We start from the raw sequence: 18,093 nt of genomic DNA on the forward strand, positions 1-18,093 counted from the left end.
ATGTAGTATGAACTGGTCAGGGTTGTCAAATGTTTACTAGGCCCTGCTTCTGAGCCTTTAATTTCCAGACTGGCCTGCAGACATTCACAAATGATCATGAAGAAGAAGAAGAAGAGTTGGTTTTTATATGCCGCTTTTCTCTACCCGAAAGCGTCTCAAAGCAGCTTACAACCCCCTTCCCTTTCCTCTCCCCACAACAGACACCCTGTGAGGGAGGTGAGGCTGAGAGAGCCCCAATATTACTGCTCGGTCAGAACAGCTTTATCAGAGCTATGGCAAGCCCAAGGTCACCCAGCTGGCTACATGTGGGGGAGCGGGGAATCAATCCTGGCTCGCCAGATTAGTAGTCGGCTCTCCTAACCACTACACCTTGCATGCTCGTCTCCAATTTGTTGTTAAAGGATCAGGGAAGGTCATTCTTTGGACTTTTAGTCCCCCTAGCACTGCTGCCTTGGGTCAAGCCAGACCATGGGTCCATCTGGAAGTTCTCCAACCAATAAGGACTTTCCCCCAATATCTGTACTTGAGATCCTTCTTCTACCCAGAAATGTCAGGGATTTGTCCTGCAACTTTTGTATACAAAGCATATGCATCATCGCTGAGCTGTAGGTTTCCCTGAAAGGAGGGCCAACTCCTTGTGAAAAGTTTCTTAAATAAATGCACAACTGACAAAGATCCATACACAAACCTGCTCGTCATCATGAAGATACAATGTAAGCAACAGCTGTTATTTCGATACCCTCATTTGTGTACGTAAAAACAGTAGAATCGCGTGACACTTTAAAAACTCTCCCCTCCTGGTGGAGGAAGCTTTTATGAGATTAAAAATGGGGCCAAGGCCGCAGGTACAAAATCAGGTAAGAGTATTTTATTACTTGGTTAAATTTCCCCAAATTCCCTATACGTTTTGCCAACAGGCTTCATCAGGGGAATTGGTTCATCTTGCTGTAGATCTTTTAAAAAAAAGTAAAAGAACAATAGGTGCTGCTCTTTATTTTCTTGGAAGCTTTTGTGAATCAAAATCCACTTTAGCAGACTGATGAAGAATTATGCTCCAAGGACACCATACATGCATGATGAAAACAAAATAAAAGGTGTGTGTGGAATGGGTGGGTAGATATTAAATGAGTAAAGACCTTAGATGGAAAATCTTGGAGGTGAAGCCTGAGGAGAAGAAGGACTTCAGAAAGGGACAATGCTATGGAGTCCACCCTCCAAAGCAGCCATTTTCTTCAGAAGAACTAAGCTCTGTAGTCTGGAGATAGTTGTAATTCCAGGAGATCTCCTGGACCCAGTTGGGTGACCCTGATGGGCAGGCAGAGAGTCGGGGTGGTATAATTTGTTAGCGTGCTACGCTAAGGTCAAGAAGTCCTGGATTCAAATCCCGATTCCATCTTGAAGTTCAACCAGTAACTGCTGACTGTTAGTCCCCCCTTTTATGGGGTTGTTGTGGGGGTAATACAGCAGGAGATAAAGAGACCATGCATGGTGCTCGGAGCTCCTTGTAGGGAGGACAGGATAAAACATGTAAAGCAGGGGTTGTCAACCTGTGGCTCTCCAGATGTTCATGGACTACAATTCCCATGAGCCCCTGCCAGCGTTTGCAAACGCTGGCAGGGGCTCATGGGAATTGTAGTCCATGAACATCTGGAGGACCACAGGTTGACTACCCCTGATGTAAAAGAACTCATAAAAGTGAGCTCTGGCTCAAAAAGTTTCTGCCACAACAATGGTTCCTGGAATCTCGATTGTTTTCATTTTGTTTAAAAGGTACATTTCACAGAGCCAAAGCAGCACTCGGTTAAGGTCTGCTAAAGCAGCCACTTGAGGCGCCTGAGGGCTGGTGAAGTGAGTGGGAGGGGTCCAGCCCATGATACTCTCCACTGTGGAATTCTCCTGCACATCATCACAGAGAGAAAGACTCCTTATGTCTCCTATTAATTCCCGGGAGCAGGATTTGCAGTTTGAACTTAACTTTATTTAAAACACTTGTAGACCACTTTTCCTAAATCCAATGGAGTTTACACAAGGGCCGACAGGATTTGGAGATTTCCTGCCTTGGGCACCCAACTGACTTGGGCTGCCTCTGTCTGAACTTGTTTTATTAGTTACATGCTACTTGAATATAATGAGGCTGATGAAAACTTATTTTTTTTAAAAAAAACTCTTGAAAAGGAAGCTAATTAACACACTGTTAGCCAATTAAAACTTTTTAGTCAATTAACTCTCTGGCTTTTAATCAAACTGTGGATTAAATGCATTATATTATCTCAGTGCACTTGATCCTTCCGATGGGAAGGATCAAGGAATGCCAAGGAATACTGGCACAATAATATTTTTAAGAAATAATACTTGTAGAGCCTGAATCAAGGAATATATATAGGTGGTTCCTTAAAAACTGAACAAGTTTTTAATTTTTTTTTAATCAACAATTTATGTGTATTAAGCCTCCAACCAATGTGGGGGACCATGAACAACCAGTACTGATGCTCAAGGGTACATTATGTTCCTGACCATGTATAGTGCTGCAGGTGTGATGGATGCCCCCAGATACAGAGCTTAGTTCAGCAGACTCTGTCAAGCATCTAGAGCTGCCTCAAAATTCTCAAATTTTTCTAGATTGAGAAACCCCTGACACATCCTTCAGGCTTCGAGAAGCCCCAGAAGTGGCACAATCATGCAGAATATGGTTGGGAAGCAGAGCTGTGGACACGCCCACCCGGGGACCCTTCCCTTCCCACCCTCTCCAGGCCCATCATTTTGGGAGGGGGGGAAGTCGACATGATCATATGTGGTCATATCACCCGATAAATGTTTTAACGAATTTAAAAAATATATAAATAATCAATTAAGGGTCTTCTGACCACTCTCTTGCATAAGGAGCCATCAGATACCTGAAGAGGTCACATGCTCCAGATGTGGGGAGGGGACAGGTGTGTGTGTGCGTGTGTGTATGTGAAGAAAAAGCAGGTTCCTGTTTAGAAATTGACAAGGAGACAAACAGGAATGCAGGGTGCTGGCTGATATAAAGCACAATGGTGTGCAGACCCCTCCTCTAGAAATCCTGGCTACTCCAAGGTATGTTTCCACCATGGGCATGAGTGGGTCCTATTAAGATTGGGACTGCAGTGCACTGAGCAAGGGGGCTTAGATCCTCCCTTGGGTCTTAAACCCGAGAGAAAACCACCATGGCGGTAGAGATGCCAGCCTCCCGGTGGGACCTGGGGATCCCCTGGAACTGTAGCTCATCTCCAGGCAACAGAGACCAATTCCCCTGGAGAAAAGGGATGCTTTGGACAGTGGACTCCATAGCATTAGACTCCACGGAGGTCCCTCCCCGCCCCAAATCCCACCCATTCCCAGCTCCAGCCTCAAAATCTCCAGGTATTTCCCAACCCAGAGCTGACAACTCTACCTGGCAGTGCTATTTGCCCAGCTGGGGGCTGCACAGTGCACTGGTAAGCTACATGTTATGTTTCAACTGTGGAGGGTCACACTCCCTCTCTCAACCCAAATTGGGACCTCCCAAGCCTGGGAAAAGCTATACTTCAGAGGACCTCTCCATCTGCCCCGATGTCTCCAGGGAAAAAATAACATACACTTAGGCCTTAAATAAACTCCACCTTCATCTTCTTTGTAAATAAAGCAACTATTACAATGATGCTGTAAGTCTCCAAACTCAGAGAAGGGCTACGCCAGGGAATTCTTAGGGAAGTGGGAAATCCTATAAGCATATGAAATAATAACTATATGAGATATACAATACAGTTGTATAAATATACCCTATATAATATGTGCACAATAATGCATCGATTACACACACCCCTGCATATGCACGTATACAAGCGCAACAAAATTATAGGCAGTGGAATGCAAGAAGTTCTGTGACATTTCTTTGGAAACTTCTAATTAACTTTGGCCACTTGAGAATAGCAATGGTTAGGGGAAATATTTTCTTATCTGTGGTGTCAGAAAAAACCCACCTTTGATTAGAGCAGGGGTAGTCAAACTGCGGGCCTCCAGATGTCCATGGACTACGATTCCCATGAGCCCCTGCCAGCGTTCGCTCATGGGAATTGTAGTCCATGGACATCTGGAGGGCCGCAGTTTGAGTACCCCTGGTTAGAGAATCTTTCCTGCACATTCTAGCTGAGCTCTTTGGAAGATCCTAGGCAGGCTGCTCTTTTTCACACAGTACAGGTGAGATGCTAAGAACCTGCCTCCCGGCACTGTTAAGATAATAACTGGGAACCCCCACGAAGCATTTCACGTGCTCCAAAGGAAACGAGACAGCAAGGGTAAATAACAGCATTATTTTATTCACACAGCAGTCCTGTGAAGTAAGCTAAGCAGAAGATTAGCTGCTTCCCTGAAGCCGACCCAGAATGCTCTGAATCTTCTGCTTCCAAGTCCCACACGTCACTCTCCATGCAGGACTGGCCAAAAGAAAAATATAATTCCTCAGAGTTTCAATGTTGTACAGTAAGTGGCTCTGACAGCATTTCCCCCAGTGTGCCTTCAACAGCTGTGCAGAAGGCAGAAATTCAGTCACTAAAACATTCCTCTGTTCTGCACTAGGACCGTTTCTGCACTGGAGGCTTCACACAGGCTGCAGGCTGGAGTTTGAGCTGAGGCAAGTTGCCCCACCTCTTCCTACTCCCGCACATGGGAGCATTTGGCCTGGATTTGTGCTCTCACAAGGGATACGGGGCAGTGAAATTCCCAGTGTGGAAACGGTCCTGGGAGCGGCTTCACTTGTTGAATATATGCCTTTAGTAGGCATCTTTGGGAAGCAAACCTGACTTGCACTAGGCCAGCTTAGTGGAGTGGTTAAGAGCGATGGCTTTTAATCTGGAGAGCCAGGTTTGATTTCCCGCTCCTCCACGTGCATCCAGCTGGGTGGCCTTGGGCTAGTCACAGTCCTGTTAGAGCTGTTCTTGAAGAGCAGTAATATCAGGGCTCTCTCAGCCCCACCTACCTCACAGGACGTCTGTTGTGGAGAGTGGAAGGGAAAGCACTCATCAGCTGCTTTGAGACTCCTCCAGAAAGTGAAAAGAAGGCTCTATAAACTAATTCTGCTGCTTCTTCAAATGCTTAGCCATCAACATGGATTAGGATGCAATTTAAAGTGGATAAGAAGTACTTATTCACACACATCTTTTAAAAATGGAATTCACTGTCACAACATCTGGGGAGGTCCACTGGTGACTTTTAAAGGGACTTGAGCATAATCATTTATCTGCACACCTGGGAATGCATCTATCAAGTAATAGCTGAAAATGTTAGATGGAACCTCCATGTATGGATGCAAAATCTCTTTAAATACTGGGGATGGAGCTTATTGAGCTGGAGCTTATTGAACTGATCCTGAAAGGCAATTATTATGTCCTTATGGAATGCACAACCACAAAATGTGATGGGTTGGGTGGGAGAGATACTCATGACCTTATATGGCTTTTTAAAAAAAGGATTAGGGACTTTGCTATAGGATGGATAAATGGAGGTTGTGTTTTCAGACTCAGGCCTATTATGAACGGGTATTTTCCCTCGCTTTCACCCAGCACGTCCGTCAGGTTTTCTTTTTGGTTCTGCATTGATTTCCCTCCCTTCAGCACTCAATTTGCTTTCTGGTCGCTGTTTCCCCGGGGTTTTCTAAGAGTGGTTTTGTGGTGGATTTTCCTGCACGTCGCTTCCAAGCCAAACGTAATCGCAAGGCAAAAAGAGTCCCTCAGATTCCCCCTCTCCACCCTTTCCCCGCCCCTTGCAGGCCAGTCTGAGATCATCCCTCCCAGTTTGCACCTTCTGTTGGGAGGATGAAAGTCAGTTGCTGATGTTGCAAAAGGCAGCTGGGCAACTGACTTCCTATACCTGGTCACCACCACTTGCCTGATTAGGCTCAAACTTTCTTCAAGTTCCAGTACCCATAGGGCAGGGGTAGTCTGCGGCCCTCCAGATGCCCATGGACTACAATTCCCATGAGTCCCTGCCAGCAAACACTGTCAGGGGCTCATGGGAATTGTAGTCCATGTCATCTGGAGGGCCGCAGTTTGACTACCCCTGCCATAAGGCATGACCACCCAAGTCTGGCTGAAGCACACAGTGACTTCCATCTTCCATATCTTCCATATCTTGGTCCCAAGCCTCCTTCTGCTCCACTAGTGAATCCAGCAACTCTGGCAAGCCCCTGTTTGGCCACCAGCACTAAGCAGGAGCCCGACTCAAGGACAGGTGGCTACCAAATCACCAGAGTCAAACTGGCAAGGGGGACAAGCTCAGGTGGTCATTCACCTGCTGAGCTGGGGGGGGTGTGCTGTCAGTGCAACATACACCCAGCTGTTCGCTCACTCCCTTTCCTTGTGGCATGCCTGCCACTGCCTCTCCGGACACCTGTTCTGCATTTGTACCTGAGGGCGCATATCATTTAAAACTTTTAATGCGCACGGATGTTCTACCTCCAGCCAATCTTTTAAAACTTTCCCTGCCAGTATTTTTTTCCTTTGGTGATTCAGGGTTAGCGACAAACTTATTTTGCAAACTTATCCCACTTACTTAAAAAAAGAAAGAAAGAAATCCCAATTTTAATTGCAAAAGCAGTAGTGGAGCATGCACACCAATGAAGTGGGGGGTGGGGAGAAGAATCACTAATATTCTGCCAAGATGGCTGCCCGAGAGTATATACAGCTTGAAGAATCTCTCGTTCCTGTTTCAAAAAACATGCCCAGTGTGAAACTGATCAACAAGGAGGGACTAATCACAGTGCACACATAAAAAAGGAAATTTCCGAGTATTTCTCATTGGCATGCAGAAGAAATACAGAAAAATTGGAGTGTAGGAGGAGGGGGAGCTGCCGAGTGCAGGCACAGCATTTGAAGTAAAGCCTCACCAACTTGACCAGTGAGAATCAAAATGAAGCTGTGCATGCATAAAAGGCCTACCAGATGTTCTTTTTTTTGGGGGGGGGGAGAACAGAGAAGCGCTGTTGCTTTGACTGCACTTGGAGAGCTTCCCAAAGATGCTTAGCTGGCTTCTGCTGGAATAAGGATGCGGACTCGCAGGACGCTTCTCGATCTGAGGCTGCAAGGCAATTCGTAGGTTCTTGTGGAACTCGGAACCACAAGAGCTGATGGGGAAAACCAAGCCGATAGGATTAGCCGAACTGCAGGAGAACGGCTCTGTCAAAGCCTACACATTCTGAGAGATCACTGGAACCTACGGTTGCTCATTGGGTAAAAATGCCCTAGCTCAGGGCTAGTCAAACTGCGGGCCTCCAGATGTCCAAGGACTACAATTCCCATGAGCCCCTGCCAGCAGGGGCTCATGGGAATTGTAGTCCATGGACATCTGGAGGCCCGCAGTTTGACTACCCCTGCGAGTTAAACCGAAGCTTAAAGACTGGAAGTGCTAAAGCTTTTCATGTCGTGGCTGGAAAGACTGGGGACACATCCCCTTACGCTTCTATGACCCTTGTTTCCCCCAGGCTCCCCTCGTGGAACCTCCATGTTCACACGCAGTATACCAGAATGGAGCACCGACCCCGGGAAAAGGCTAGTGGGCCTTCGCGACCGGCTCAGGGCTCCCCAAGAGGCATCTGCCCGGTTGCCTTGGGAAACAGGATGCTGCAGAGAGAGGCGGCCGAGCAACCAACCCCTCCTTGTCCTGGAGGCGCCGGGACAGAAAGCAAAGGCAAAAAACAAAAACAAAAACAAAACCGGCCCGCTTACCTCCGCTGGGCGTACTGGAGTCCGGCGTGGGTCCAGGTGCAGCTGGCCGCGTCCAGGAGCAGGCAGCCCAGCCAGAGCGTGGCCCGGAGGAGGCACTGCCACCAGCCCGGCCACCGTCTCCGGGCTGCAGCCATGAGGCTCTGGCGGGCGGGCGTCCGTGGGGCGCAGCCTGCCCTTCCCCGCCGAAGGCTCCCTCCCTCCCCTCCCCTCCAGGCAGGAGGCGCTCAGCGAGGCGCTCTCATTGAGAAAAAGCCGCGGAGCGCCAGAGGGAGCTGCCTGCCTGCCTGCCTTGGCGGTGGCGCCGTGCCAGGCGCAGCCGGGACAAATCCGGGGTGAGTCGGGGGCCGGGAAGGAGCTTGCGAGCCCCAGCCCCCCCCCTCCCTCCCTCCCCGGTCTCACTTTTTTCAAACAAGGGCGGGGGCGGAGGACTAGTGCGGGGAGCCTCTGGCGCCGGAGCCCCTGGGCGAGAAGTCCGCAGCAGCTGCCGGGCCGGGGGCGGGGGGGCGGAGTGCGCGCGTGTATGCGCGCGCGTCCAGGCAAGGAAGCGGCGCTGAAATCCATCCGTGGAAGCACACACGCACACACCATCAAAGCCAGGGGAAACTCCTCCGTTTTCAGACTGGGGGTGGGGGGCATCTTTGCAAAGCGGAGGAGCCCCAAGGAGAACTGGCTGGCCTGCAGCTCCCCCCCCCTCCCCCCTCGCTTTTGGCCTCTTACTCCTGGCAGAACTTTGGGATTCTGCGGTGGGCGCCTTTTGGGTTTCCCCGCTGCGCAACCCACAAGATCCCTCCTGGGATCCCCCCCATTTCCCCTCTTTCTTTCCCCCTCGGCTGGAGTAAGGAGCAAGTAGAAGTTTCACAAAGGACAGCGGGGGGGGGGGGTGCTGCCCCTGCCCGTTTCCTTCTCTTTCTGCCTTTCATGTGCAAACTGTGCAGAGGTTTCCGAATCCTTTTTCCTTCTTACACTGGCGATGGGGGTGGGGGGAAATGATGATGATGGACTTGGGTCATACACAAGGCTGTTCAATTTCTTCTCCCTCCTCCTTCAGGGGGGAAGCCAGTCCTGTTATCTAGGGCAGGGGTAGTCAACCTGTGGTCCTCCAGATGTCCATGGACTACAATTCCCATGAGCCCCTGCCAGCGTTTGCTGGCAGGGGCTCATGGGAATTGTCGTCCATGGACATCTGGAGGACCACAGGTTGACTAACCCTGATCTAGGGCAGCCCCAGAAGAGACCCAAATGCAGAGGGAGGTTTTCAGGTGGCAGGAAAGAAAAGGGACCTGGTGAACACAGGCCGGCAAGAGTTAAGCCAATCGCCCCCTAGCAGCACGTGACTCCGTGGAGCATTTCATCTCCATGTCAGCACGTAGATGCTGCAAATTAGGCGAAAATACGGGATCTGGCAAGAAACCATCCAACGTGTTCTGAAATGAGACGGGAAGGAGGCAGCCGGCTCAGTCTTGACCTGGCTGATCATCCCATCTGGCCACAGGAAGCTGCCACGGCCGGAGGGGGGTCATTCCGGAATGTGACGCCTAAAGTGGTACAGTTCTCTTCATCTCCTTCTTCCCTAAATGCAAGGTCATTCTCCTCTGTGCAAGCCTGCTTAGATGTAGCTTGCAAATTCCTGAGTCAAGGGGCACCTTTAAGACCCACAAAGTTTTATTCAGGATACAGGCTTTCGTGTGCAAGCAGGCTTCTTCAGATACCATCACTGCTGCCCACCTGAAATCTACATTCTTTTGTTGTAGTGGCACATGCAAAGCCCCGGCTAGATCTTACCAGGAAAAGCTTTCTCCTGAAGAGCTTAAACCCCCACTGTGTCTTGCTTTCCTTGCTCTCCATAGCCCTTATGGAGGGGAAATCTTGCAGCAAAGCTATTTGCCTTTTCCTGGGGAAAACAGAGGCAAGGCAAGTTACAATATCAGGTGGGGGAGGAGGTTTCTTTGGGGAAACAAGGGCAGAAAGCCCCCCCCCCCTTCCACCCAAGCCTTTGTAGACCAGCTCAGAGTGTTGTATTTTTTTTTTTTTTTACAAATTTCTATTTTGTGACTAGGTCCATCCATTGAGCCGCCATTTTGTAATTGGTTGCTCTTGAGACCCTGGATTAAAAAAATCAGCTCCCAGAAAACTAATTCTGTCCTGCCCCGAAATAGTTCTCTCTAATCCTTTTGACCTCCATAGACCTCCTTCTCACTAGCCACTGAGAAACCCCTGAAACATTCTTCAGGCTTCAAGAAACCCCAGAAGTGGTGCAATCCTGCAGAATATAATTGGGAAGCAGAGCAGTGGAAACGCCCACCTGGGGCCCCTCCCCACCCCCTCCAGGCTCATCAATGGCCATCTTGAGATGGGTGGGTGGGTTGACACAACCATATATGGTCATATCACCCAATAAATGTGTAACAAATTTAAAAAATATTTTAAACATTAACTCCCACCCATTCTGGGGAAGGCACTGGCAAACCACCCCGTATTGAGTCTGCCATGAAAACGCTGGAGGGCGTCACCCCAAGGGTCAGACATGACTCGGCTTGCACAGGGGATACCTTTACCCACCCATTCAGGAAACCCTTCCAGGGCTGCCAAGAAACCCTGCTTGAGAAATTCTGCCCTATCTATGAGTGGAGCCCAAAGGTGTCCCACTCGTTATGCAGAAAAGGATGGTGAGTTGAGAGAGGGTGTGCATGTAATTTTTGGAGTGTGCTACACCAAGATGAGTGTGTTAAGGAATGCTGCCCCCACTTTAAAAAAAAAACACTCCTTATACGCAGTGAGTGCATTAGGAAGACGGCCATGCTAAACCCTCTCCTACGTCCATGCTGTTATTACGCTGAGTTTGGTTTTGCATGGGATATACAATGAAAGCTAGGAAACACAGCCAGCGCATTCTAGAAATTTACCCCCTCTTCCTCTGCATAATGTATAGAACTTCTCTTATTTTGCATAAACTATAGATGAGGTGTTAAAATTCTTTCTGAGCCGTACCACTTCAGGGTATAGAAGGTGGTATGTGAGAAAAATTTGCTCCCATCCACAATGCTGGCCCATTGAGGAAAAGACCAGGTTGGATCTCTGCCTTCTGGCGCATTCTTTTTTAGCATACGGCTGAACATTTGGCCATGCAATCTCCCACCTGCATTTTGGAGAAATGTCCTGTTCCTGGGAACGAAGGCGGTTAAAGCATGCTATGAGCACAGCAAAGATCCTGGGCACATGTTACAAACCTCACAAAGAGACCGAGGAATGGTCTTAGGGTTGCCACCCTCCAGGTAGAGGCTGGAGATCTCCTGGGATTACAACTGACCAGACTTCATTGATAGCTTGGTTATTTATGATGTATCGATTTCAAACATGTATCCCCCCATTTCTCTAGGAGGAAGCGGCTGCTTTGGAAGGAGGGCTGTTCGGCATTACACCCTGCTGAGGTCTCTCCCCACCATAAAGCCCACCCTCCCCAGCTCCACCCTCTGATCTCCAAATATTTACGAACCCAGAGTTGGTATCCTGCATTACCACCCACCCACCCCCATGTTTAGTGCCAGGAAAAGCTTTTTCGCATCTACTGATTCTTGGACATGCCAGGGTTGGCGTGGGAATGCTCCGTGAGAGAAGCATGGCTTATGATGTGATCTGGCTCAAGTTTGATGTGCACTAATTTAAAGACAGACAGTGCCCTCTGGTGGTTAAGACAGGAAGCAAGATCAGCCCTTGCTTGAGGTTGCCTTTTGCTGTAGCAGACAGCGGGTCCATCTGTATCGTCCACTCAGATTGGCAGCAGTTCTCAGGTGTTTCAGACAGAGTTCCTTCACATCACCAACCACCTGTTCCCTTTTAATTGGAGATGCCAGGGAATGAGCCTGGCTGGGACCTTCTGCATGCCAAGCAGAGGATCTGCCGCTGAGCCATAACCCCTTCCCGCTAGGGATGGAGTTCATTAATTCAACGGAACTGAAACAGCAGGTCTCGGGAAAGAATGTTCTCTCCCAGAGAGCCTGGAAGGCTGCTGCTAATCCCAGTACTGAGATAGGGGAACTAATGGCCTGATTCGGCATAGGAAGCTTCATTTGCTGTTAGAGCCATGCGAGGTAGACTAGAAGGACCCCAGCTCAGAGCCCCACTCGGTGGTAAAGCATGCTGGGTGACCGTGGGCCTGTCAGTCGCTCTCCCTCTCAACCTAACCCGCCTCACAGCAGCCTTACGTGGTGAAGGGGAGAATTATGAATCTGAATTCCTTGGAGGAAAAGTGCAAACTCAAAAGTAGCATTGGTGACAGGTGGAGGGGAGGCTGCAGGGAAATCATTTTGGATCTGCATTTAGCCCGCAGAGGAGGCACGGACCTGAATTCTTGCCGTTGGCTGGAAGGAAAGACTTTCAGGGAGCTGTCAGTACTTATATATCACTTTACTTTGCAGGGAACAGATGCTGCTCCAGAGACTTGCGCTGGCTAACGTGCAAACGGGTTGGACAACTCCCGCTTCTTTCTAATTTTCTTATATTTATATACCGGCCCTCCCCTTGCGGCTCAGGGTGGTTTAAATTGTTTCCACTCCTGCTTGTTTCCGCTTGTGCAGAAAGCTTCCCAGGTGTGCCCTGTGGGGCAGCCGGTCTCCAGAACCGCTACCCACCCAGGGGCAGAAGGGACCACTGTGGCCATTGCAAACCAAGAGCAACATGCATCAGCCCAACTATTTTGCTGTCCTTACATTTCGTTTGGCTGGCTTCCATTTGGCATGCTTTGCCAAGCAGCCGTTGATTTTTATTTATACTCAGGAGACACAAGGAAGAGGCTCCTCAGACTGAAAGTGGATCCCGCTTCAGCTGCCTAAGCTAGTACAGCCTCACTCAGGTGCCTGCAGATCCTGTTTACAGATAACACAGGTGTTCTGTCTGTGTTGAAAGGCCTCTGGCAGGGGCCCCGGACGTCTGGTTCCTCTGTCAATTCCACCAGGAGGATTTGTGCTGCAAACAGAAGGAGCCAGCTTTATGGACTAGGATTTGGCAGCTGACTGTAAGCGGAGCCCGGTGAGCGTGCGAGAAGAATAGCCCGGTGGTGCTCGATTAAGTTTAACGAGCATTCTGAGACATGCATGGGCTCCTCTCCCACACAGCTTTGGGGGACAGATTTCTCTCCCCCCCCCCCCCAAGCTCACACACAGAACTTCTTCCTGTTTGCCTGGATAGCAACAAGTGAAGCCATAATTCAATCGAGGGAGTTTTTAAACTGCTGTACCTGTTGAACATCTATCTATCAAGATGACCAGATTTTAACATTGGTAAAGCAGGACACCATTGACTGGGCTGGTTCTTGATTAAAAATTTGGTCTATATGGAGCAACAAAAAGTTTCATAGAACACACAGAACGCAAAAATAGTATTGTAATATATATATATTTTAAATTTCAACATAAGTACAATTTGCCAGGTACCCCCAGATGTCCCTCCAAATCTGGTCATATCTATCTATCTATCTATCTATCTATCTATCTATCTATCTATCTATCTATCTATCTATCTATCTATCTATCTATCTATCTATCTATCTATGCTGCCAGACTGCTATCTCGTGGCAGCTAACAATAAAAGCATACAATAAAAGCATCTAAAATACAATACTAAAACCTGTAAACACCCCCCCCCTGGAATGCTGGCCCCTATTACAAACCTGGTTTCACCAGACAATACCAAATCCCAAGCCCTAATCTCCCCGGGGAAATGTCATAGCGAGAATCCTAGAGAAGAGGCAAGCTCTTTCATCAGACTAGCCTCAGCCAAAAGCCTGGCGGAAGAGCTTCATCTCACAGGCCCTGCGGAACTGAATCCGTTCCGGCAGGGCGCTCAGCTCTTCCAGGAGCTCATTCTGTTATGTCTGTGGACATTTGACAGCAGATGCAAATGAAGGCTTCTGCCATCCTGTGAACTAACCAATCTGGTGGACCTGTTCAGGTCCAATCAGACTGTCCCGCTTGGAGCCAATCAGGGGCTTTGGCGGGCCGCCTGAAATATATAAAAGTGCCTGAGCATGCCTGTTTTTCTTTGTCTGCTGTTTGGAGTTTGATGTTGGACTTGCTAAATAAAAAGAGCTGTTTAAAGAATTGGAGTCTGTGTTTACCGAACTTGCAGAATTAATACACTCCACCAGGCTGGCCAGGCCGACTTCTTGTGGACCTGGGATCACCAATATATTTGTACCAGCTGAGCAAAGATCCCTGTGGGGAACATAGAGAGACAAACAGTCTCACAAGTACACCAGGCCCAGACCATGTATAGCCAGGTTAAAACCAGCACCTTGAACCTGATCCGGTACTCAACAGGCAACCAATGTAGCTGCCTGAATGCTGGCTGGCTATGGGCCCTCCAAGGCGTTCTCATGAGCAGGGTTAATTAACCTGTGGTTGTTCCAGATGTTCATGGACTACAATTCCCATGAGCCCCTGCCAGCATTTGCCCAGGAGCGAATGCTGGCAAGGGCTCCTGGGAATTGTAGTCCATGGACATCTGGAGGGCCACAGTTTGACTACCCCTGGGCTAGACAATTGCACTTCCTGATCTGGCCCTTTCCTACCAAACCACATGACCTCTGTCTTAGAGAGTCTAAGTTTCAGCCAGCTTCGTCTGAGCAATATTGAAGCCTCTTTTGGACAACTGGCAAATGCTTCTGGGGGGATTCAGGGCGGCCATCCATCAAGAGATAGAGCTGGGCTTCTCTTTCAATGGATCCCACATCTCCTGTCCTCGATTTCCGCTTAAAAGTAACTCCAGTTCCAAATTGTTAGTTTGGACAAGGAATGTGTTATTAAGAGCCAGCTTGGGGTAGTAGTTAGAAGCTACTAGTCTGGAGAACCGGGTTTGATGCCTCACTCAGCCACATGCAGCCAGCTGGAACCTTGAGCCAGCCACAGTTCTTTCAGAGCTCTCTCAACCTCACCTACCTACCTCACAGAGTTCTGTTGTGGGGAGAGGAAGGATTGGTGATTGTAAGTCACTTTGAGACTCCTCTGGGCAATAAAAAGCAGAATAAAAAAACAGTTCTTCCTTGGATATACTTTGATTTAGCATTTGCTTAGGATGTCTCTCCCCAGCTTTGTACCAGATCTCTCCATAAACTATTCCTTTTCAGACCATTAAATCAGGTCTGCGTCCTTCTTTTCCTGCTGAAACTTACTTTTCACAGAAACCTCTTTAGGGGAAAGTTCCCAGTTTTTCATTCCCTACAAAAAATATGTGAGCTAATTCCCCATGTCAGTCGAAATGCAGGTTGATGGGTTTGCAGAGCTGCAGTAGCCAACTTAAGTTACCCTAAGGTTCTCTAATTCAAGGGATGTGCATTACTCCATATTAATCCTTTAATAGGAAACTGCGGACACAATCTAATCAAGGTAAGCACTTTAAAGCCCAATAAGAGAGAGAGAGATAAGCATGTGCTGAAATCTTCCATGGAAACTAACAGGACTTTATAAAGCGCTTAACTTGAACTGCGTTACACCCCATGCCTTTCTTTTTCATCTTGCATTCTCTGAACCAAGAGGTCCAATGAACTCACATACACCCTGCCAGCGGAGATATTTGAAAGAACCAAACACCACACAGAGAGCAAGGTGCAGGGTCAGAGAGATTTTATCTTTTATTTTCCCCTTTTTAAAGATGGGTCTCACACAGACCGGAATGTAAAGGCAAGAGAAACCAGATGGTGTTTGTTATGACCGACTGGCTGCGAGAAAAGAAAAGGGAGAGAAGAAAAACTTGGCTCCATTGTGCTCCAAATTAGTTGCAGGCCAACGGCAGGGCTGTGACGAATTCCCTACGCTGGCAGAGTGCATTGTTGCGAGGCGATGACAATTTATTGCCGGCAAGGAGAACTGAAGACTGTCAATGGGAGCTTTCATTGGGTTTCTTTTGTGGATTAGATGTATTCGTTTTGCTCAGTGGTTTCCAAACTCTATTCCAGAGAACCCTGGTGGCTCCTCAGAACGTTATTAAGGGCTCCTCATGGAGAAGATTAGCACAAGTGGACAGGCTTTCGCAAGACGTTTCCTCAGGCAGGGATGCCAGTCTCCAAGTCTCCCCTGGAATTATAGCTCATCCCCAGACTAAAGAGATCAGTTGCCCAGGAGAAAATGGCTGCTTTGGAGGGTGAGTGTCATAGCATTATATTCCTCTGAGGTCCCTCCTCACCCCAAACCCCGCCCACTCCCAGGCTCCACCCCCAAAATCTCCAGGTATTTCCCAAGCCAGAACTGGCAATGCTATTTCCCTCTGTAATGTAGAGGCTCAGTGGAGTATTGGGGTTATTCCATGACTCTCCATTAGGCTTAATCTTGTGTGAGATCCTATATGAATGAAATTAGAGTGTTCTCTGGCAGGGGCCCATGGGAATTGTAGTCCATGAACATCTGGAGGGCTGCAGTTTGACTCCCCCTGGCATAGACTATAGCAGGGGTAGTCAAACTGCCGCCCTCCAGATGTCCATGGACTACAATTCCCAGGAGCCCTTGCCAGCATTCGCCAGCGAATGCTGGCAAGGGCTCCTGGGAATTGTAGTCCATGGACATCTGGAGGGCCGCAGTTTGACTACCCCTGGACTATAGCCATATTGTGGACAACGGAAGGATGCCGAAAAGTTACAAAACGACAGGTCTGTTAACTTGCCCTCAAAACCACCTGAAAAAGCCTCTTCCAACCATCTCTTGAAAAGGCAAAATAGGGACAAGGAACACTGGGAAGAGACAGACGAGAAAATAGGGTTTGCTACATGGAGCATGCGTGGAAAACAAGGCTAGGCAAGGGGCAGAATGCCAAAGGGGCACCCCCCCTCCCTTCCATCCCCACCACAGCATTGACATGTAAGGACCATTCTGAGGTTCTCCTCGAGGGGCTGGTCTGACATCTCCTCCCCAAACTTCACTTCGCATGTACAAGGCACTCGTAATATATTCTGCTATATGCCAGCGCCTCTCCCAGGAAACATGTCGGTACATAGATAGCTGTTCCGTGTTATTATCTTGAGCCATCTTACATTTCTGGAGTTGTAGGCTTGGGTCCAAAGGCCCAACCAACCAGCAATCATCCAGGCCCTTGGGGGATGAAAGGAAGCCCTTCGACTCCACACCTGCTGGTCTCACTCATTGACGCCACCTTAACACTGGAGGCCAAAATGAAGGATTGAAATCAAACGGCCAAAATGTTTGCATGAACACCAGCCCACGATGAAGCGAAATATTGTTTATTGGAAGGAGGGTGGGGGTGGTAATCCAAAATATCGTGCAGAGGTCTGGAGCAAGGGTATAACAAAAGGAAAAAAAAAATCACCTGTCCGAATTTAAGTCGTAGAACCAGCTCATGGAAGCTTAAAGACGCTGGCCTGCAGGGGCTTTGCCGGATAAGGTAGGAGAATCAAGATCCAAGAGCACTAGCTCTGAGCAGGAAGGGTGCAGCAGAGATTCTGTTCCAGAGTTACCGAACAGAATATTTTAAAAGTATTTGTGGGAGCTGATACACTTAACAGAAAACTTTTTCCGTGTTTTAAGTGCAAGCCTAACAGCTCAAAAATTCCATGATCTGAACACTTCAGTTCTCCGCTCGCCTTCCCTACAAGGGTAGCCCACCCATCTAAGTCTCCAGAATCCCCAAACTGTGTTGGTAAACAGAACTCGGAACAAGCTGGATTAAGGGTAGATCTTGTCCTCTCAAGCATCACAGACATTTGATTACTTATTACTGTCCCATTCTAATATGTGTGAGGAATGCCAATTACAGATGTTCATCAGGAAGCCGGATGAATTTCATGCTTTGCATGCTACAGGTTCAATCACTGGCATCTCCAATTTATTAGTTTTTAAAGTCCCACTGTCCACTAGGCAGCTCAGGAATATGTGCACAATTCTCCCTTTTCATCTGCTTGAGTAGCTGATCTGGCACCTGTGGGAGCAAGATTATGCTGACCGGTTAGGGTTCACCCAGTGAGTTAAATGGCAAGCGGAGGTTTGGTCCTTGCTTACCCCAAATCCCTGCATGTGCCTTCTAGTCCCCATGATTACATCATGAGTGTATTTAAATATTAGACCACTGAAGACGACCCCAGGAGGGGTTGAACGGTGTTTGGCTTTCTGGCTTCTTGCTTTTTATCCATGGGTCAGAATGTTTTGATTTTGTGCAATAGGGCGTGATATATGTTGATTTTTTAAAGTTTTATATGTGCAGATGTATTGAAATATATATTTGTATTTTAATATTTTATATTCTGTAGCTGTTCAACCTTTCCTTTTCTCCAACCCCCTACAGCACACTGGTTCTGAGGGTGGTGCTGGGAAAGGCCCTTGATGAGGAAGAGCTGCTACCAGTGGTTAGGAGTGTGGACTTCTAATCTGGCGAG

The 18,093-nt window shown here is 48.3% G+C and overlaps 1 protein-coding gene across 4 annotated transcripts in view; it reads right to left on the reverse strand.

The window, feature by feature from the left end:
- Positions 1-7,995, reverse strand: part of EMID1 (EMI domain containing 1) — a 67,209-nt gene extending 59,214 nt beyond the window's left edge. For all 4 annotated transcript variants that reach the window (XR_013226120.1, XM_077307221.1, XM_077307219.1 and 1 more), the window contains exon 1: positions 7,722-7,995. Coding sequence is in view for 3 of the 4 variants with exons in the window: in XM_077307221.1 (XP_077163336.1) it covers positions 7,722-7,855 (134 nt within the window). In the remaining variant the exon portion in view is untranslated. The remainder of the gene's footprint in view (positions 1-7,721) is intronic.
- Positions 7,996-18,093: the final 10,098 nt, after the last annotated feature.

The sequence above is a fragment of the Paroedura picta genome, chromosome 13, assembly GCF_049243985.1.
Source record: "Paroedura picta isolate Pp20150507F chromosome 13, Ppicta_v3.0, whole genome shotgun sequence".
NCBI classification, from domain to species: Eukaryota; Metazoa; Chordata; class Lepidosauria; order Squamata; family Gekkonidae; genus Paroedura; species Paroedura picta.